At 47.6% G+C, this 22,859-nt stretch overlaps 1 protein-coding gene across 1 annotated transcript in view; it reads left to right on the top strand.

The window, feature by feature from the left end:
- Positions 1-22,859, top strand: part of SHC3 (SHC adaptor protein 3) — a 110,518-nt gene that overhangs the window by 66,773 nt on the left and 20,886 nt on the right. Inside the window, exons 6-11 of the mRNA XM_072761158.1 lie at positions 604-655; positions 4,830-4,956; positions 13,185-13,335; positions 14,268-14,355; positions 17,938-18,093; positions 21,480-21,775. Coding sequence (XP_072617259.1) covers positions 604-655; positions 4,830-4,956; positions 13,185-13,335; positions 14,268-14,355; positions 17,938-18,093; positions 21,480-21,775 — 870 coding nt within the window. The remainder of the gene's footprint in view (positions 1-603; positions 656-4,829; positions 4,957-13,184; positions 13,336-14,267; positions 14,356-17,937; positions 18,094-21,479; positions 21,776-22,859) is intronic.

Genomic DNA, 22,859 nt, shown 5'->3' with positions numbered 1-22,859 from the left:
CCTTTGAACATTCACTTCTGGTTTCCTCATGGCCTCTGCACCAGCAGCACCGCATCACTGGGAAGCTTGTCAGAAATGCTCATTTGGGGGCCTCATGTTGGACCCACAGAATCAGAAACCCGGAGGTGGGGCCCTGCTATCTGTTTCCACAAGCCCCGCGAGGGATGCCGGCACCAGCTCAGGTGGAGGGCCGCTGTTAGGCAGAGTGGAGGGCAGTGGTTGCAGCCTCCACTCTCAGGACCATCTTTCTCATATGCAGTCTACCTAGGTCAGATTGTCTGGGAGTTGGGCTTCCAACCTCCGTGTTGTTAGCGCCCCTCAGGGGGGTCCAACATGCAGAGAATGGGGTGCACCTCACATCCCTGCTGCCCGGGCTGCAGGCACAGACAGCAGTGTCAGCGCTAGTGTAAGCTGGCTGCGGATGCAGAACCCCAGGCCTGGCTGAGTCTGAATCTTCCATTTGGGTGACTACTGCCCATGGAGGTTGGAGGAAGGCCGCCTGTCTGGGAGCGTTTGACTCCTGAGCTGGTGTGTGTGCTGTGCGTCTGGCTGTCCCGACTCACCTGTCATTAGTGACGTGGATGTCTCATTTCTCTTTGACAGGACACAACAGACTATGTGGCATATGTAGCGAAGGACCCTGTTAATCGCAGAGGTAAGCAATGCTTGACTTACACTCTCTCGCTCGCAGGCAGACAGGCTTAATGCTGGACACCAGATGTTGCTCATCATCTCGGCCCCCTTCACTGACTGGAGCACGTGTCCTGTCGTGTTGTTAATGGTAATTGAGGTTTGCAGGCAGTCAAGTGTGGCAGCAGACTCCGCCGGGTTAGGAGACACTGGACGACTGTGAGCTTCAAACACACACCTGTGCGCAGCTGGCCGTAGCTTGGCACACCTGGTCCACAGTCACAGCGCCCACTCGGGCCCTGAGGGTGGCCTGGGTCCCACCTGGAACCCTGCACATAGCCCACCTGTCCCCCTGCCCAGCTCCAGCTTCACTGCCAACTCCACTGCCCGGCACAGCCCTGCAGCTCAGCTCACCTGCCAACCCCCTCATGCCCTACAATGCTGCCAGGGCCTCAGACGCAGGCTGGATGGGGCCTCTGAGGCCTTCAAGGACTTTCCATCCCCATGGACCCTTTCCTACTCGATCCTACCTCCATGCCCCCCCCACCCCATTCTGTAAGTGCCAATGGCCTGGGTGGGCACACTGACCACAGGTGCGTGACCCTTGAATACCCTTGATTATGGGCGCTTCCCACAGTCCCAGCTTAGAACTCATGGACGGAGTTGCCATCGCCTTGGGAGGGTGTCTGGCAATCTAGAGCCGCACTTATGCCTCCTCCCACCCTCCATCCCAGGTACCAACTGTTAACATCTTCTAGTTTGCTTTACAGAACTTTTTATCTACATACATATACATATGTTCTCTTCTGTTAAAATTCCAATGCAAATGAGATCTTAGCATTCTGTTTTGGCCCCCTCCCCTTTACCATCTCTTGGATGTGTTTCCAAGACAGGCGGCAGGGAACAGGTTACTGTCGGTGATGTGGTGTGGTGAGGTGAGCTTCATCTGCCAGGTGAACTGAGCCCCGGGGGTCGGTCTGTGCACAGATGTCCCTGCCTTGCTGTGCGGCCCCTCTCGGGGGGCATTTGCAGAGAGGTTAGATGGTTCAGAGGTCAGTGAACCTTGCAGATCACCACCCTGTCTTGCTATAAAAATTTGCATTCCCGTGTTAGTGCGTGAGGATGATTTTCCACCCGGCATCCTCCTGCCCTGGGTTGGTACTCGGGGCTGTGGCGGGGCTGCCTGCTTTCCACGCCATCAGAGAAGACAAGAGCTTTCTGTGTCAGCCTTATTTGCCCCCAGGTGCACGGGTGTCTGGGGGGCGAGGGGTCCCCTTAGGTGAGGTGAATGTCCTGGATTATCCTGGCCACATCCTTACTCCTGAACCAGAGGTGGGGCGATCGGGAAGCTTTGAGCCTAGACAGGAGGGGGGCACGGATGGTCCTGATGAGCCAAGGACCATCCCCAACAGCCCTTGCTGACATCCGGAGCCCACCATCTCCCCACCTTGCAGCAACTTTCCTGTAGAAGCTGCAGAGAAAGCAGCTTGGCCTGGGTGAGAGCGGCAGATGAGAGGCTCCCCTCTAGCCTGTTCTCCCCCGTGGGAGGCTGCCTCGTAGGTTTGCTAGGGCTCCTGCGTACAAGGCCGCAGGCTGTGAGCCCCTCCTGTAGAGGGCACCCTTCCTGCCTCTCCAGCTCCTGGTATCCTGGCTTGTGGCCACTTGGCTCCAGGGTCTGTCTTCACAGGGCCTTCTGCCTCGAGCGGGTGCCTGTCTGCACTGGGGCACCTGTGATACTGGGTTAGGGCCCCCCACCTCCCAGCCTGACCTCATCTCCCTGGTGGTTAAGTCCCTGCCAATCTGATGGGTGTGAAGTTACTTTCTAAGAGTTTAGCCAGTCCGCCTCTGGGGCCGGGAAGCGGCACCCGCCTGGTCTGTACAGGGGAGCTGGAGCCCGGAGCTCTTGCCAGTCTCTGATGTAAAAGTCCGAGCAATGCGGGGCTTGCAGACGCCCCAGAGGACAGGCTGCCATTGGCTGGAAACTGTTGAGGTTGGGGGCCTGCGCCTCTCTGGTGAGAGTTCACCAGTGTCGCTGCTTATTCCAAGGAGCCCACGAGGTGCCGGAGCGTGGAGATGTGGCTGCGGCATCTGCAGGCTCTGCTGCCCTCCCCTATCTGCACATCAGCCCACCGGGCAGCGTGCACCTGCAGCCCTGCCCCTTCCAGGTGTGCCAGGAACTGCCTTAGAGGGCTGGTTCCAGGTGTCTGGGTCCCTGCTGTTTGGACTAGCGGGGCCCCACAGATGGGTCGGGAGGCACCCTCTGTCCTTCCCTCACCACGGCTGCTTTTCAGAACAAAGGGAAGCTCCTCGGTTTTGACCCTTCCCCACTCTACTCTTCTCCAAAGTGCCACCGGGCAGCATCCTTGGCTGGGGCCAACCAGGGAGTGCAGGGGGCGTGTGTGGCTGGAAGCGGTCAGGTGGGAACCACCGTGTCTGCCTCCCTCTTCTTAGACTCCTGCCTCCTTACCGGCTGGAGAGACACGTCCCCTCCTACCGCTCCCTGCGCAGCCCCACACCTCCAGCAGCTGTGTAATATGGGCTTGCTCTCTGCCTACAGGGTTGATGTTTAATAAAAACCAATCCCGGGATCCCTGGCTGGCTCAGTGGTTAAGCGCCTGCCTTCGGCCCAGGGCGTGATCCTGGAATCCCAGGATCGAGTTCCACATCGGGCTCCCTCCATGGAGCCTGCTTCTCTCTCTGCCTGTGTCTCTGCCTCTCTCTCTGTCTGTCTCATGAATAAATAAATAAAAAATCTTTAAAAAAATAAAATAAAAACCAATCCCAACAATAAAATTATAGAAATAATCAATAATAAAAATGCAGCTGGGCATCGGTCTTCTTGGGACACACCTCTCGGCCATCCTTAGTGTTCCCAAGGGCGTGCACTGCGATCGGGAGCTGAAGTACAGCCACGTGGCTCTTCCCAGGACATGCTTTTCCCTGTGTCCTCCGTGCGCTCTCCTCCAGCCTGGGGGGTGGACAGGAAGCTGAGGACCCCCAGGTCTGGCAGCAGCCGTCCAGGTGAACTGCATGGCCTGGCTGGCGTTGTGCAGCCAGAGGATGGTTTGGTGGTGTCACGGGTGTGGGGACAGCTCCCCTTGTGGAAGTGCCTCCTCCCGCCGCCTGCCCACCCCCGCCGCACCCCTAGGGGCCCCCCCCCGAAATACAGTGACATCCTAGCCATTGTTGGGAGCCACATGGAGGGTGACACCTGCACTGGCCCCCTCTTGGGGGACAATACCTTTACCCCGTTACGACAAGACCATGCCATGCAGGTCACACAGGGTGGGCTGGGACTCCGGTGGCCCCCTGAGGACGAGTGTCTGGGAGGAGACATCCTACTCTCTCCTGGAGTGGGGACCCACCCTCTGCCTCTGCTCCTTCTTTTTTCTGGCGGTTCACACCAATTCTGCCTCAGCCATGCTGCCGGCCAGGGTGCCCTCCAGGGCCGGTGGGGGCCTGTCACAGAGTGGCTAAGAGTTGCTCCAGGCCCCCGAGGGGCCCTCATTGGGCCACTGACCCCCCCCCCCCAGCTTTGATCTGCTCTTTAACACAAGCTGCTTTTCTGAGAACCTGCGCGAGTAGCCTATGTCACATGGGAGCAGGTGCAGGTGGCATGTGGTGGGAGCCCCCGGTGAATTAATAACCCCTTTAAATTCATCTTTGGTGTCTTTGAGTTGCGACACTCTGTGAAGACACTGGACTCCCACTGGGAAGTAAGCAAACAACCCCCTCTGCATCCACGGGGTAGCTTAGGCCTCACTCCACAAGAGCTGGGTTAGTTGGGTTCTCCAGGCCCCCGGGGCCTTGGGGGGGCTCATTTCTTGCTATGATCCGGTTCAGATGTCGCCAATGTTCCCATCAATGTTTCCTTCCAAACCCTGCTTCTCTCTGCTGGGCTCTGAGCTGGTATTTTATAGACTGTTAAGAAATTGTTAAGAGCAATCAATTTTAAATTAAAAATGTTAAAATGCATTTACAAATACAACCGTTAGTTTTAGACAGCCGTTGAGAGGTGCATCCCCATGGCAACACTTTGCATCTGTGGCACTGCTGGGACAGCCAGTGAGGGACACGCACCCCTCCACCCCCTGCCCCCTGCCCCTCCCCACTGTGACCTCACCATGTGGAAGGGCTCCCATGGAGGAGCCTGCTGGCCCCCCGGTCTCTAATGGGGCCTGTGCTGCTTGTGCTCACAGCTTGCCACATTCTGGAGTGCTGCGACGGGCTGGCTCAGGACGTCATCGGCTCCATCGGACAGGCCTTCGAACTCCGGTTTAAGCAGTATTTGCAGTGTCCTTCCAAGGTCCCCGCGTTCCACGACCGGTGAGTTGCACTGTGACACCATTTGCATGGCCTTTCTGTGTTTTACAGGCTTTCCTCTCAAAATCGCTCGAGAGGAGAAAACCACGACATGGCCTCCATGGGGTGTGGGTCTGGACAGACATGGTCATCACAGGGCTCCCGGCTTGGAGGCACCTGGTGAGGCCGGGCTGAGGCCCAAGAGACCCACAGATGGAGGCCAACATACGGGCGATGCTCTGAATGTTTAGGAAAACATTTTCCAGAAACTATAGGGACGGTAGCCAAGGTTACACAAATGTGTTGTAAAATGTTTGGTGCTGTTTCTCTGCAACCAGGTGAAGCTCCTATGTGTCTCCTCCTTGGGTCTGCATGGGGCAGGTGCGGCATGTCCCTTGTCTTTGCCATCATGGGTAGCACAGTCATGACTTGGGGCCTCTCCATGATATCCTGAGGTGTGTGGCCTAGGGACTCAGGGCCTCCTGTGGCCTGGGTACGCATGCCCCACAAGACGTGTTTTCATACTCTTTATACACACCCATTTATCCATAAACTGCATATACTGTATATAACTATATGAATCGTATGTAACATTGTATACACTGTAATAATAAGTTTTAAAGTTTGTTCACTTATTCTCCTGCCACTTTTAAGTTTTATATAGAAAGGGACATAGTCATTAAAAAGAGTAATTGGTATAGGTGTATTACCAGAATAAGTCTCAAAAATCTTAATTGGAGTGAAGCAGGATAGGAAACATTTATGGAAGTTTTAAAACCAAATAAACGTTGTGTTTATGGATAAATGTGTGTGTATATGAAGACTATAAAAATGTAAGAATATTGCATCCCTACTGTACAGGACCTGAGGACTGGGTGGTGATGGGTGAGATTTAACTGTATTTGTCAGCTGTGTCTCCTCCCTGGCATTTCATAATGAAAATATTCCAATGGAGCACCTTGGTGGCTCAGCAGTTGAGCATCAGCCTCTGGCTCAGGGCATGATTCTGGGTCCTGGGATCAAGTCCCACATTGGGCTCCCCGCAGGACACCTGCTTCTCCCTTTGCCTGAGTCTCTGCCTCTGTGTGTGTGTGTGTGTGTGTGTGTGTGTCTCTCATGAATAAATAAAATCTTAAAAAAAGAGAAAGAAAATATTCCAATGTACAGAAAGAATTTTCCAGTGAACACCTGTATATACACCTTCTAGATTCCACCATTAACATTTTACTGTTAACTTGAAATATCTATCCATCCAATGTAAGTCTGACAAATTTTGTTTCTAAAAAAAAAAAAAAAGACACAAGCAGAGGAAAATGTTCACACTTGTTTAATCTCCGTGGTGGAGGCATATCTTTTATATTAATTACTATACTTTTCTGTACTTTTGATATGTTACATAATAGTCAAATAAATATATTTAAAAATATGTACAAAAATGAGTGGGGGAGTTACGCAAACTGCCATACTTCCCTGGGAATGTACTTAAGGTAGGAATTTTCTATATAATTTTTTCTATCATTAAGTTTGAAAAAGTTTTGGGGAAAGAAAATGAAGTAGACAGGATCTTATCTGTCAAGAAAGACTTCAACTCCAAATGCAAGTATGGGCATAAAATTTCTATTTTTAAAAAAATATTTTCTTTATTTGAGACTGGAGAGAGAGAGAGCACGAGCAGAGAGGGGCAGAGGGAGAAGCAGACTCCCCGCTGAGCAGGGAGCCCGATGCAGGACTCTATCCCAAGACCCTGAGATCATGACCTGAGATGAAGGCGGGTGCTTCACCGACTGAGCCCCCCAGGTGCCCAATGGACATAACATTTCTAAAGCAGAGCAGGAATGAGGGGACTCGCCTGATGTCCCTGTCGTCTTGTGTGAGAAGCTACTTGTCACATCCACTGAGCAGGTCTGAGAGCATGGGAGCAGGTGGGGACACTATGTTCTAGCTGGGGACAGCCAGGCCCATGAGAGGATCCTCCAAGCCTCCCTGCCCTGTTCCAGGACCCTGACTCTGGGGGTGCTGGCTGGTTTTCCTCCTGAAATGCCGAGATCCAGACACCAGCAACACAGGAGCTTCTATTTGTGGGGAGTTCTCCTTGGGTTTTCTACACACTCCCTCAGGCCATGTCTCTCCACCTTGGTAACTAATAGCCAGAGGTATGAGAATTTGGTGCATCCAGCTCCTTGGTCCCCATGGCTTGGAGTGGAGATGTGGACAGCTGGGCGTGGAGGGAGTGTGGAGGTGTTAGGACCCCGCAGACGGCAGTGCCGTGTCTGCAGCCCACGATTCCTCTTTCCTTCTCTTGTCCCTGGTGAGGGGGCAGCTTTTCTTGTGAATTATTTCTTGTTCATTGTATTCATTGTTGGGGGAGAGACTCTGATTTGGATTCATCACCCATTTCCAACTGGAAATAAAAAATAGTACTCTTGGATGAATGGGGATTCTTTTTTGGTGTGGTCTGCTTTTCCTTGGAAGATTTTTTTTCTGTGAATTTTTCTTATGGAAATTTAAGGTCATTTTCAATGCAAAACCAGGGAAGACAATGACAATTCAAAAGTAGCTAATGCTCAATATTCTATTTTTTAAAATTAATATGTAATTCATTTAAGATCAAATTTATTCTTGTAAAGCATATAATTCAGTGATACTTAGTATGTTCAGAGATTATACAAGGATCGCCACTGCCTCGGTCCAGCACATGTTCACCACTTCATTCCCATCACTAGTTACCACTCATTTTCTCCCCCTTCTCCCCAGGCAACCATTCATCTACTTTATGTCTTCGTGGATTTGCCAGTTTGGGGCATTTTGTATAAATGGAATCCTAGTCTGTGAGTGGTTTCTTTCACTAAGGAGAATGTTTTCCAGATTTATCCAAGTCGTCACATATACTAGTGCAGCATCCTTTTTAGGGCTCACTAACATTCCGTCATACAGCTATACCACCTTTTGTATATCCATTCATCATTTTATTAACATTGTGGTGTCCCCACCCTTTAGCTTGGATGCATAATGCTGCTTTGAAGATGTGTACAGTCCTTGTGTGGACACAGGCTTCAGCACTCTTGGGTAAATACTCGGGTGTGCAATTGCTGGACCATGTGGTAACCTTTATGCTAACCTTTTTGAGAAACTGCCAAAGTGGTTGTAGCATTTTATATTTCTACCAGTGATGTGTGAGGGTTCCAATTTCTCTGCATCCTTGCTGATGTGTATTATTGCCCATCATTTTGATTACAGCTACCCTACCCCACACTGAGTGTGATTTTCACTAGCATTCCCCCGATGACTAATGATTAAGCATATTTTCATGTGCTTATTGTCTATTTCTATATCTTCTTTGGAGAAATGCCTGCCCAAATTTTTAGCCCATTTATTGATGTAGGAGTTCTTAAATTCTGGACACTAGTCTCTTTCCAGATACATGATTAACAAATATTTTCTCCCGTTACGTGTGTTGTCTTTTGCCTTCTTGATAGTGTCCTTTAAAGTACAATGGTTTTTAATTTTTATGAAGTCCAGTTTGCTTATTATTTTTTTGGTTACTTTTGCTTTTGGTGTCATGGGTAAGAAACCATTGCATAATCCACAATAGCCAAAATATGAAAAGAACCTAGATATACATTGACGGATGACAGATAAAGAAGATACACACACACTGGAATATTACTCAGCCATCAAAAGAATGAAATCTTAAAAAAAAGAATGAAATCTTGACATTTGCAATGACATGGATGGAACTTATTATTCCGTCAATGTTAAGCGAGTCAGAGAAAAGACAAACATCATATGATCTCACTCATATGGAGAATTTAAGAAATAAAACAGAGGAACATAGGGGAAGGGAGGGAAAAATAAAATAAGATAAAACCAGAGAGGGAGACAAACCATTAAGAGACTTTCATCAGAGGAAACAAACTGAGGGTCGCTGAGGGGGGTAGTTGGGGAAATGGGGTAACTGGGTGATGGGCATGAAGGAGGGCATGTGGTGTGATGAGCACTGGGTGTTATATGCAACTGATGAATCACTAAATTCTACCCCTGAAACTAATAATACACTATACGTTAATTAATTGCATTTAAATAAGAAGTTTAAATTTAGGGGCTCCTGGGTGGCTTAGTGGTTGAGCATCTGCCTTTTACTCTGGGTGTGATCCTGGGGTCCTGGGATCGAGTCCCGCATCGGGCTTCCTGCAGAGAGTCTGCTTCTCCCTCTGCCTGTGTCTCTGCCTCTCTCTCATGAATAAATAAACTCTTAAAAAAAAAGAAATTTAAATTTAAAAAATGGAGTTAATTGGGAAAAAAATGAGAAACCATTGCCTCATGCCAGGTCACAAAGATTTCTACCTATGTTTTCTTTTTTTTTTAAGATTTTATTTATTCATGAGAGACAGAGAGAGAGAGAGAGAGAGAAAGAGAGAGAGAGGCAGAGACAGAAGCAGAGGGGGAAGCAGACTCCATGCAGGGAGCCTAACGTGGGACTCGATGCCCAGATCTGGGCAGAAGGCGGCGCTAAACCGCTGAGCCACCTGGGCTGCCCCCTATGTTTTCTTCTAAGTTTTACCTCAGTGCTTTTTATTTCTTCTTATTCTATAATTTCCCTGGCTAGAATCTCGATCCAGTACCAGGGTGACTAGAAATAGAAAGAGGAGACATTCTTATGTTTGTGACCTTAGGGAGAAAGTACCACACCCAGTTTGTCACCTTAACCTTGTGGTTAGCTGTGGACTTTTCACAGATGCCCTTTATTATGAAAATGTCCTTCTAATCAAGGTTTGTTGAGTGTCTTTGTCAAGCAAAGATGTTGGATTTTGTCAAATATTTTTTTCTGTGTCTGTTGAGGTATTTGGTATTTGTTTTTACTCTGTTGATATGATACATTTCATCAGTTGACTTTAAATGTTGAACCAACCTTGCATCGCTGGGATAAATCCCACTTAGTCATGGTGTATAGTTCGTTTTATATGTCACTGGATTTGGTTTGTGAGTATTTTGTTGAGGATTTTTTCTTTCATTCATTTTCATCAGAGTTATTGGTCTGCAGCTTTCTTTTCTTGTAATATGTTTGTTTGGTTTTGGTATCAGGATAATACTGGCCTCATAGGTTGAGTTTGGAAATATTCCTCCCTTTTGTATTTTTCAGAAGAGTTGTAAAGAATTGCTATTATTTCTCCTTTAGATGTTTGATAGAATTTACCAGGAAGCCATGATTCTGAGCTTTTCTTGCAGTGTAGGTTGTTTTAATTGTTACTAATTCAGTTTCTTTCCAGGTCTATTAAGATTTTCTATTTCTTCTTGAGTAAGTTTTGGTAGTCTGAGTCTTGGTAGGCATTTTTTCATTTCATCTAGATTGTCTAGCTGGTGTACAGTTACTTGTATTTTCTCGCATCTTGTCTTTTATGCTTACCTGTGTAGCTAACTTTGCCAGAATTCTTCATTTCTTTGTGTAGATATGTGTTTCTCTTTAGCGCTTGATTTCAGCCTGAAGTACCCCCTTTAGTATCTCTTATAGTGAAGATCTGCTACGATGAATTTTCTTTGTTCATCTGGGAATGTCTTAATTTTTGCTTCATTTTGGAAAGGTAGTTTTACTGGATATAGAGTTCTTGGTACACAGTACTTCTTTCTGTACATGGACTATGCCATCCCATGGTCTTCTGGCCTGTTATTTCTGATGAGAAATTAGCTTTAAATACTAGTGAAGATCCCTTGCACATGATGAGTGGCTTCTCTCTTGCTGCCTTCAAGAGTCTGTCTTTCTTTTTGGGTTTAAACAGTCTGATTATGACATGTTGAGGTGTGAAGCTTTTTTCATTTACCCTATTTGGAGTGGTTTTTCTTTTTTTAGCTTCTTGGATGTGTAAATCAATGATCTTCATCAAATTTGACAAGTTTCTGGCCATGATGTCTTCTTGTGTTCTTTCTGCCCCTTTCCTTCCCTTTCTTCCTCTGGGACTCCCTCATGTATATGTTGGTTTGGTTAATGGGGTCCCATAAGTCTCTGAGGCTCTGTTCATTTTCCTTAGTTCTTTATTCTTTCTATTTCACTGATTCGAGAGTCCTAAGTGAGCTATCTTTAAATTCTGTCATTCTTTTTTTCTGTCGTTTACACCTGTTTTGATCTCCTCCATGAATTTTTTATTCTAGTTATTAACATTTTAAACTCTAGCCTTTTCCATTTGGTTATTTTATTTTATTTTTTAAAAAGATTGTATTTATTTGCTCATGAGAGACACAGAGAGAGAGACAGAGACAGAGACAGAGACAGAGACATAGGAAGAGGGAGGAGTAGCAGACTCCATGCAGGGAGCCTGATGTGGGACTTGATCCCGGGACTGTGGGATCACACCCTGAGCTGAAGGCAAATGCTCAACCACTGAGCCACCCAGGCATCCCTCTATTTGGTTATATCAAAAATTACTTCTACCTCTATTTTGATATTCCCTATTTGGTGAGACCACAGTCTCATGTTTATTTTTTGTTGATGATTTCCTATATTCTTATGTCTAAAGTAGCTAATTTAAAATGTTTCATCAGTCCCGAATCTGGTTTCCTTAGAAAAAGTTTCTGTTGATTGCCTTTTTTCTTGCTCATGAGCCATGCTTTATTTCTTTGCATATTTCATAGTTTTTCATTGAAACTGGAAATTTTAACTACTATAGTGGCAAATCTTGAGAAGCTCCCCTCCTCAGGGTTTGTTGTTGCTACTGTTTGTTGTGGTTGTTTGTTTTAATGATTTTCTAAACTAATGGTGTAAAAATCTGTATTCTTTGGCATATATGACACTGATAACTCTGCTTGGTTCCCATATTAGTCAGCTAATGATTAGAGAGAGATTTCCTTCAATGCTTGGTGCCATTAAATCTCCTCCTGTTTGCTGAGGAGCTGTTTGTAGTATTAGGGCACTTCAACACTCAGCCAAGGTGTTGACAACTCTGCTTTACCCTTTACTTCCTGCTTATGTAGGTTTCAAAGTCAACCAGAGGTGAGAACTAAAACCTTTTCACATTTTTCCTAAGCAGGCACACACACAATCCAGAGTATGAACACAGTGCTACACAAACATGTGGCCTTCTAGACTTCCAGAAATGTATTGAAGCTGATCAAGGTCCCTATGGACATCTCATTGCCCAGATTTTCCTTTTAGGCTTTTTGATAGCCTCCTCTTTGTTACCTACTGGTTTGTTAGAACACCAAATGCTGTCTACCGCCTCAAGGAGCCATGATGTTGAACAATAGCCTCCAGTTGTTTTTGACAAATGCCACTGGGGAGGAACTTTTTCCCCTGAGCAAGCTCTGAATCAGGTCAAATAAAGACAGCCTTGAAATGACATCTTTTAGGGAATGACCAGTCAGATCACATTATGATGGATCTTGGGCACCCAGGTAGCTCAGTGGTTGAGCGTCTGCCTTTGGCTCAGGTCATGATCCTGGAGTCCTGGGATGGAGTCCGCATCAGGTTCCCTGCAGGGAGCCTGCTTCTCCCTCTGCCTATGTTTCTGCCTCTCTCTCTCTCTCTGTTTCTCATGAAATAAATAAATAAGAATCTTAAAAAAAAAAGATTATGATCGTTCTCTGGAATGGGGCTTTGAAAGAGCCTCAGTGCTGTTTTGTCCCTTCCTATGGCTGTCAGGCTGCTGGTTTACACTGTGATTGTGGGCTGTTGGTTTTCAAGGCTACATGGAGACAGGAATAGGGCAAGCTAAAATGCCACAAGCCACTGTTCTTATAGCTGTTTGCTTTAAAAAACATACACAGAGACACACACAAATACTACTTTCTGCAAGCTTCTGCTTAATTTCCAGGGTTTTGAAAAAGTTGATTCTGAAAAAAATTTTTTTTTGCCAGTTTTCTTGTTTGTGTTATGGAAGAGAGAATTTACAGAGGTTTCTACTCTGTCATTTTCTTCGATGTCATTAAAATCTCTGCTTTTTAGTTGGTAATGTCTTGACATATTAAAATGAATGCGCATTATCTTTAGATATAAATCCTTTCTTTCTTAATTAAATGTACTTTTGTAAAAGGGGTTGTTCTCTGTTTCAGATCTAACGGACATTTTCCAGAAGGTGAAACTGCTAATAAAGTAGAAATATCTGGCCAAACCATACATCTACTTTTCAGTGTTGGGCTCTAGATAGTGAGGAGATAGTGACTGACTCTCTTTTCTGGGGTAGCAGGTCCTAGCGTCAGATTTGTTGGTTTTGACGACAAGCTCAACTATTGGCTTAAGCTCTGGAAAAATCCTCTTCTAACAGGATGCAGAGTCTGGACGAGCCTTGGACAGAAGAGGAGGGGGACGGATCAGACCACCCATACTACAACAGCATCCCAAGCAAGACACCTCCTCCAGGGGGCTTCGTGGATGTGCGGCTGCACGCCAGACCCCATGCCCCTGACACAGCCCAGGTAAGTCGTGGTCTCCTGAGCTTTAATTCCTTCCACTTTCTTCCACTTCATTTGCAGGCTGGTGTCTAGTCCTTTGACAGAATAACTCACCTGTTTTCTCCCCTTGGATGACACAAAACAGACAAGTACAGGAGGCTTTCGTTTTAACATCATTAACCAAATGTCTTGGAACTATATTATGATTCCAGAGGTACGAGTCCTGGGGTCTCCTCTCCATCCTGGGACAAATCCTATTTAAATTTCTCCTAATGAGGAGAAGAACCAGTTCAAGACTTTTGAAAGGCCTGGGGCTCTTTGCATTCCCTGAAAAGAGAGTGGATGTGGGCCTTTAAAATGATGAGAAATTTATGAGCCTTCTTTTTTACTCATTTTTCTGATTTTTCCTTCAACTCAACATGCCAGTATGGCAGCTGCTTTTTAGAGTTACAGTATCTGGATTTTGTTACAGAGAGTTTTTTGAGGTGACCTACTTTATGTGACTGACAGTGATATTAATAAAAGTGGCAAAATAATAATGAAATCAAGTGTCAGTAGCTCTGACATGGAGATGGACGGGGTGGACTTGCCCAGGTGTGAATGGTTGTGGGAGGTATGTTCTGACCCAGAGAACCACCCCAGCTGAAATTTCCTTTGCAAGTGATGAGGCTGCATTAAGAGAGCTCCAATTTCGCCCAAATTTAGGGAGGGTTGGTGGCAGAAAATGAAAACAAAGTGGGCATATATAGTTTTGATGAGATGCATCTTATTCCTTGCACCTATGCAAACCTATTTCCCAAATCCTAATGCCAGCTGTGAGGCATGAAGGAAAAATGGGTGTAACTGGGAAAGGAACCAGCAGTCCACAGGGGTTCCTTCTCTTGCATCGTGGCTTTTAGAGATGGGGAAAGGGAGGATGATGCTTCTTCTCTTTGTGTATTTACCTGTGTCCACAGTTTGCAGGAAAAGAGCAAACTTACTACCAGGGGAGACACTTAGGAGACCCGTTTGGCGAGGACTGGCAGCAGACACCTGTCCGGCAAGGTGAGTGTCGAGGTGAGGTGGGAGACAACCAATCACGGCAGCAGCGTGCTCCCCGCGGGGAGTTCACCCACACGCAGGTGTTAGATCCCAGCACTTCCTGTTCGCATGCACCCTGGGGACATCCTTCCTGCAGGAGAGACTGCCTGCCAGGGGGCCAAGGGGCTGACCTCCCCACAGGCACTGCACCTACTTCAGACAGGTGCTGGCTGGGGGCCCCTGAAGTGTGTTTTCGATTGTCCCTACCTCTGCAATGGAGCTGAGCCCCGGGGCTCCTAACAGGCAGTAGCTTTCCCTTCCTGGTCACACCCCCATCCAGGGTCACCCTCAGGAGGGACGGAGCCCACCTGCTCTGGAGATGGCCCCGGGGTTGTGAGGCCCCACCCCCCTGGGCCCTGGGTGCTCTCAGAGGACACGTGTCCATCTTGTCAGGGAGGCCAGCACGGACCCACAGCCCACCCTGGAAACAGTTCCCACGGGGCTAGGAGCTAGCTGCTAACCCAAGTCTTCTTCCCCAGATAGTTGTTTCTATACACACGGGGGTGTGTGTGCTTTAAAAGTTTCTTTTAATTTTTTTTATTTATTTTTTAAATATTTTATTTATTTATTCATGAGAGACACACAGAGAGAGGCAGAGACACAGGCAGAGGGAGAAGCAGGCTTCCTGTGGGGAGCCCAATGAGGGACTTGATCCCAGGACCTGGGGATCACACCAAAGGCAGATGCTCAACCACTGAGCCACCTAGGAATTCCTAAAGGTTTTTTTTTACTTTAATTCAATTTTTAAATGTCTTATTGATTGATTGATTGATTGATTTTAAAATTCAGTTTGCCAACATGTAACAGCCAGTACTCATGACATTATGTGCCCTCCATAGTGCCCGTCACCCAGTTACCCATCCCACCACGCACCTTCCCTCCAACAATCCTCAGTTTGTTCTGTAGAGTTAAGTCTCTCATGGTTTGTCTCCCTCTCTAATTTTTCCCCACTCAGTTTCCCTCCTTTCCATTATAATCCTTTTCACTATTTCTTATATTCCCCATATGAGTGAGACCATATGATGATTGTCCTTCTTCTATTGACTTACTTCTCTCAGCATAATACCCTTCAGTTCCATCCACATCAATGTAAATGGTACATATTCATCCTTTCTGATGACTGAGTGATAGTCCATTGTGTATATAGACCACGTCTGCTTTATCCATTCATCTGTCAATGGACATCTTGGCTCCTTCCACAGTTTGGCTGTTTGCAAATGCATCAATGTGATAGATCACATTAATAAAAGAAAAGATAAGAAACATATCATCCTCTCAATTGATGCAGAGAAAGCACTTGACAAAATACAGCATCCTTTCCTGATCAAAACTCTTCAAAGTGTAGGGATGGAGAGAACATACCTCGACATCATAAAAGCCATCTACGAAAAGCCCACAGCAAATATCATTCTCAATAGGGAAAAACTGAGAGCCTTTCCCCTAAGATCAGGAACACGACAGGGACATCCACTCTCACCACTGCTATTCAACATAGTACTAGAAGTCCTAGCCTCAGCAATCAGACAATTAAAAGAAATAAAAGGCATTCAAATTAGCAAAGAAGAAGTCAAACTCTCCCTCTTCACAGATGACATGATATATGGTATATGGAAAACCCCAAAGACTCCACCCCAAGATTGCTAGAACTCACATGGCAAATCAGCAACTCATACAGCAAATTTGTGGCAGGATACAAAAATCAATGCACAGAAGTCAGTTGCATTTCTTTTCTTTAGAAAAAAAAAGATTTTTATTTATTTACTCATGAGAGACACACACACACAGAGGCAGAGACACAGGCAGAGGGAGAAGCAGGTTCCCTGTGGGGAGCCCCATGTAGGACTCCATCCCAGGACCCCGGGATCACGACCTGAGCTACCAAGGTGCTCCATTAGTTGCATTTCTAATTTTAAGTGTGTTGCTCCCTCAAACATCTTCTTGCTCTTTCAATAACTCAGAGACCTGGTGACTAACTACACAGCGTCTGATGGAGAAGGAGCGACAAGTGAATTAAGACCTAATGTCCGACTCACGTGTCCCTGTATATACATATAACCATCTCTTGGTTTGATGTTGAGACTTTCCCCTTCCTGACGGCCGCTTGTGCCGGGGAGTAAATGACAGTACGGTTTTAGAACTTCCCCCTGGTGAGACCATCTCAGGTGTTGCCTGCCCAGCTGCAGGGGGACCCGGATGTGCTGGGCTGTCACAGGGTTGGGCCTGGCCTGGGCCACCGCACGGCTCCATCTAAAATAGGACAGACTCAGCAAACCTGAATCATCACTTTGCCGGGGGCACGTTTTTCCTATGTTTCCATCTTTGTTCTACAAACACTTAAAATGTATTCATATAACAGATGTGTACCTAACCACATAATACTGCGAAGGCCTAACAGACACGTTATTTACATTAGATATTGACTTTTTTGGAAAAATGTCAGGTTCATTTAAAAATGAGGTCTTTTGTTGTATGTTCCAGCCACCCTGGCCGGATCAAGACCAGACAACATAAAGACTCGCCAGGGCGGACACGTGCCTGAAACTTGGGGCTCCTGTGCCTCAACAAGCTTCTGCTTCTCATTTGAAAGCAATAAATATCTTCTTCTGTTGAATAAGAATGTCCTTTGTTAACTTGCCGGCAGCCATCATCCCTAACTGAAAACTAACTCCCGGCACCCTCGTGGCCTGTGTGCCCCCTGCCCTAGTTCCGCACCTGCCCTGGTCTGAGAGGGAAAGGGCCATTGTCAGGAAAGCTGTTCACTGGGATTTTCATCTTCTCCTTTTAAAAAATTAGTCTGTAAAATCCTTCCTACAGGCTGATTTGTTTGCAGCACCTACACACACGAGCTGCAAATGGCCACGGCTGAGCCAGGACAGGTAACTCAGGACACGTGAAGTGGTGTCCAGGAGTAGGAGTGGAGACCGTTCTTGACTTTGCTGGTCCTCACTAAGGACTTTTCCCAGGACACCTGCGTTCTCATGCATGTTTTGCTGCCGAAAGCCCCACTATGGGCTCTGGGGAGCCTAGAAAGCCCTCTTGCCCACAGGACTGGGCTGCACATAGGGTGTGAAAGGCACTTCTCTCCAGAGATGGCCCCGCAGAAGGGTGATCTTGAGGGTATATCTGTGTCAGTGTGACAGGTACAGGGCTCCCGTTGTGCCCTGAACAGGTGTGATCACCCAATACCCTCACCCCTTGGGTGACAACGGCAGGGCCCTCACCCCCGGGCTGGCCTCAGCTTGCTCTTGGCCCAGCTGAGAGGTCCCCTGGAGGCACTGCCTGGGGGTAGGGGTCCTCAATCACATGCCCACCTGGGCCTCCTGCGCAGAGCCGGGGGCATGAAGGCTGGGAGACTGTCCCGGCCAGCACAGAGCAGTGGTGACAGGGTCCAAAGAGGGGCATGTAGGTGATGGGGACCCGCCGGAGGCTTACCTGATGGATGGCCCGTAGGAACGTCTCTGTGAGGTGCGGGGCAGCTCACCTATGGTGCCCAAATGACCAGAGTTTTCTTTGTAAGAGGAAAGAGGGCTCGCCTTCTTGTTGCAGGGTCCTTGGACATCTACAGCACGCCGGAAGCGAGAGCGCCCGCGGCCCCCGGAGAAGCCCCCACCTACGTGAACGCCCAGCACATCCCCGTGCAGGCCACGCCGGCCTCGGGCAGCAGCGCCGAGAGCAGCCCGCTGAAGGACCTCTTCGACATGAGTGGGTTGCCATTCCTCTGAGCTCTCTGTCCTGCTTTCGCTTGACATCTGTGCAGTTAGCACGCTTTCTGCTAACGGGGTTTTGGTGAACAGGGATGCCTTTGTGCACTTTTCTGGGTTGTGATTGGGCTTTCCAAGGCTCTGAGCTTGGCTGCCCTCTGCTTTGGGATCGCACCCCCTCTCAGATCTAGAAGCAGAGCCATTTCTCCTCTCTCTAGAATGACTGTCCTCCTGGAGATCTGCGCATGTGTCAGGACAAATGATAATACACACAAAACAACACTGGTTTGTGTATTCACTTAAATCTTAGTGGGCTGATAGGTGCCAAATACTGGATCAGTTGCTAAGGCTGCCACGGTGAAAGGCATGCTTCACAGAGCCCTCAAGTCTGTTGAGCAAGACAATACATGAGCAAGAAAGGGCGATACACCCTCTGGCGGGCACACACGTGCTCGCTCTCACATATTCCTGTCCCTGGAGTACCTAGTGTGGGTCAGATACTATTCTGCTTACTGGGGTCTGCAGGAAAGCAAGATAGTCTCCTGGAGCTCAAATAACCAGTGTATGTTAGCAGTTGGCAACAGGTGCCCTGGCAAAAAACCAAACAGGGTAAGAAGTGTGCTGGGAAGCCCCTCAGCAGCATCATGAGGTGTGCCATGTACCTGCTGAGGGTTGTGTAGGCTGGGACAAGTAAACCATCCAGGAACTGGCTGATGAGAGTGGGAATTGTTGCTATGGGATATTAAAAGTGCTTCCTGAGCTGTACATCCCCATATTTCACATCAGTTCCTCGAGCATTTTACAGGCTGAAGAAATTCCTTAGGATTTAACAAGGTTCTTTTTTTTTTTTAAGATTTTATTTATTTATTCATGAGAGACACACACAGAGAGAGAGAGAGAGAGAGGCAGAGAGAGACACAGACAGAGGGAGAAGCCAGCTCCATGCAGGGAGCCTGATGTGGGACTTGATCCTGGGACTCCAGGATCACACCCTGGGCTGAAGGGAGGAGTTAAACTGCTGAGCCACCCAGGGATCCCGGATTTAACAAGGTTCTATCATGTGCCAGGCATTCATTATTTCATTTAATTTTTGCAGCAGTCCTGCAGGTAGCTACCATTTTTGTCACTGTGTTACAGAGGAGAACACGCAGGTCCTAGATGCTGCATCACTTTGGCCCTGGTCACCGCAGCTTTGTTGTCATGACATGCGCTCTCCCTGGTGTTGTGAGTGAATGATGGACTTGAGTGCCGCTTTGATCGGGTGGCCTTCTGACTACCAAAGTCTTCCTCCTCTGCACTTGGGTTTCCCACACAGTAGACTTCCATTCGGACTTGCAAAAATCAGAAGAACTGGGGACTCTCAGGGCTTGGAGGCACCTTAATGGTCATCTCATCAAATTTGTTTTCTGAAAAAATGTGGGTACAGCCTCAGAAGTATGAAGCAACTTTCCCAAGACTCAGACAGAGTAGTGGCTCCCAACTGCAGCTTAGTACTTGTATTTATGGTCAGTTTTCACTGTTTGATTTAGTCAATTTACCAGTGGCTCCTGGACCCAGAGCCTGAGGAAAGGTAAGTAAGATGAGGGTTTCAGATGGGAAAAATGAGAAGCAGAACCACTCTTTGTCATCCATCAAGTTCTGTACCTTCTCCCAAACCAGAGAAGGGGAGACAAGAGGAAGTGAGGGCCCTGGAGATGCTAGTTTCTTTTGAAAAGTCTGGCAAAAAAATTAAGCAACTCTATGCTGTTTATTTTGGACCATGAGAGTGATGATGGTGGTGATGGTGGTAGGGATGATGAGGGTGATGATAGGGTTGATGAGGATGATGGTGATGGTGATGTGATGATTATGGTAGTGATGGTGATGTTGGTGATGGTGGTGATGGTGGTAATGGTGGTAGTGATGATGGGGGTGATGATAATGATGAGGGTGATGGTGATGATGATTATGGTGGTGATGGTGATGATGGTCATGATGACGATGGTGGTGGTGGTGATGATAGTGATGATGAGGGTGATGGTGGTGATGATGGTGATGTGATGATGATTATGGTGGTGATGGTGATGATGGTGGTAATGGTGGTGGTGATGCTGATGATGGCGGAGAGGTGATGGTGATGGTGGTCGTGGTGGTCATGATGGTGGTGATGGTGGTGGTTATGATGGTGGTGATGGTGACGATGATGGTGACAGTAGCAATGGTCTTGATAGTGATGTTGCTGGTGATGGTGTAGAAATGGTATACAACTTTTCAATTACTCCAGGTAACCAGGAAAAAATAGGACAAAAAAAAACCCATTTTAGGCAATAATTTTAACCTGCTTTTATTCCCAGATCTGTGAACAATTGAACAAATACCAAAATCCCTGATTTGGGTTTCATTTTTTCACCTCACTCCTTCCCATCCTCTAATAATTGGTCTGATTCTATAGCATTTGTTGAATATTTGTAGGGATGGACATGTCCCAGGAACAGTGTTGGACTCTGGGGACATAGCTGTGCCCAGGAGAGAACTGTTCCTGTTCTCGGGGTGCTTGCATTGTGCTGCTTTGGCAGCAGGGTCCCATGTAGTCATCATCACACCTTACGCTGTGTGGCACCGTGTGCTTTTCGAGTGCCTTTGTACATATTGCCTCATTTGAAAATGGACAGCTGAGGTTTAATCAGATGTCCCCAGGGACTTCCTGTGCTGCTGCAGACTTTTGCTGTTAGAGCAGCAGACTTGCTGTGGGCTGCACCCGCGCTGGGAAGTGTGTCCTGAAGGCTGTGCTGTCATATGAGCTCCACCACAGAGAGTCACACGGGAGCGTTTTTCCACAGAGACACAAGAGAAGACAAGGGGAGGTAGTGCTCCTAATCCAGGGCAAGTCACACAGAGGGCACCCCATAAATGTCAGTTTTCTTCTCCTTTAAAAATTTGTCTGATGCAAGAATTTTGAAACAAACATCTGCTGGGTTGGGTATAGGTTTTGCACTAAATCTAACTTTGTAGATTATCTTTTTTCTTTGTGTATTTCTGTTGGCATTGGCAAATTTTCATTCAGAAGAAAACAGATTTATTAAAAGGCTAGTTGATGTTCCAGAAAAAGTAGATGGTGTGTAATATGCCCGGCCTCGCACAGCATGCCAAAGTGAGGTCATTCTAACTGGCTAGACAAAGGGTGTGCTCAAATCCTTGGCACGACGCACAGCGCCCAGCTGTCTTGGGAAAGCAGACTCGTCAGAAAGTCATGCCAAGGTTTGGGCTGCAGTTAGTATTACCAGCCAGTCGTTTTTCTGTAGGTTTGTCTCTGGTGGAAGTTGCCTTGGCATTTCCATCAATCCCATTGTGCATTTTGTCATTTGCTCTTCTTGGGGATCACTTGTTTTTGGCAATTGTTGTTGACAGAACCTTTTGAAGATGCTCTCAGGAACCAGTCCTTGGGGCCTGTGCTGAGCAAAGCAGCCTCCGTGGAGTGCATCAGCCCCGTCACTCCCAGAGCCCCAGATGCCAAAATGCTGGAAGAGCTGGAAGGGGAGCCTTGGTACCAAGGGGAGATGAGCCGGAAGGAGGCCGAGGGGCTGCTGAAGAACGATGGGGACTTCCTGGTCAGGAAGAGCGCCACCAACCCGGGCTCCTTCGTCCTCACAGGCATGCACAACGGCCAGGCCAAGCACCTGCTGCTGGTGGACCCGGAAGGCACGGTGAGCACGGGGCAGGACGGGACCCGCCTCCTCGGAATGGTCCCCCCTGGTCTGTGTGCTGGGTGACCACGCTTTCCCTCCACTACTCACACGTGCCTGCTGAGGTCCTGGTGGCCACTCATCCGGGACCCAGGAGCCCTGGCACAGAGGGCCCGTGCCATCAGGCCAGTACCAGGCTCGTGCTGCAAAATCACAAGGGGCCTTGGGTGAAAGCTTTGATGCCGATGTCCTTTACAATAAATAAATAGCAGCACTGAGAAAGTTTTCTGGGCCCATAGATTCACAGTGGACACACAAGGGCAGGGCTCCTGGGCTTTCAGTATGTACCTCAAGCATCTCTAAAAGCTGAGTCATGGAGTTTATGCTCCTAGGGTGTAAGCTGTGATGAAGCAGGACATGAAGCCCCCATTAATTAGCCTCTTGCTTTCTGGCTCTGGACAATCACACTTTGTGACAGTGGGTTTGGCTTTTTCTGGCAGCGCAGTCAGGTCTGAAGAGCTCTGTGGGTTTGCCTGATTTCCCACCTTCCAGTCAATAAATAGATTCGGCTTGATCTTGGCACTGTCCAAGAATAGCTAAGTTCAACAGATATAATGATATTAACCGAACCGTTAAATAAATTCCAAGATTGTTGTTTAAAACCTTATCCAGTGAAAACAAAGACCCAGTTAGAGTTATCGAATAGTAGCTAAGAGTGTTGCCTGTCCTGATTGATGCGTAGGGATGAAGCCTCTGTCTTCAGTTGGACTTGGTGGTTGGGGTAGGAGTGGGGGATGAGGGGGGGACCTGACATGATTTATTGTTTCAGGTGTCTGCACCTGGGCTCTGTGCCTCCTCTCCCCTCCACCTGGACCAACAGTCCCTGGGAACGTCATGTAGATCCTTCTAACCCACCTTCTTTGGTCATGTGGATTATTCCCACATATGTACATGGGGGAAAATACATACTGTGTGTTTGTGACTTTTAGAAATTTGCAAACATGATACTGCCCCTCAAATCCCATTTCGTTTCTTTCATTTTTCCCTCTGCACATATTTCTGAGATCTGTCTGTGGTGTCTTCTGTACCCAGAAGCATCACTTGG

This window comes from Vulpes vulpes, chromosome 1 (genome assembly GCF_048418805.1).
Source record: "Vulpes vulpes isolate BD-2025 chromosome 1, VulVul3, whole genome shotgun sequence".
In the NCBI taxonomy this organism is placed as follows: Eukaryota; Metazoa; Chordata; class Mammalia; order Carnivora; family Canidae; genus Vulpes; species Vulpes vulpes.
The sequence above is the reverse complement of the archived record's forward strand: the minus strand, read 5'-3'. Positions and strand labels throughout refer to the sequence as shown.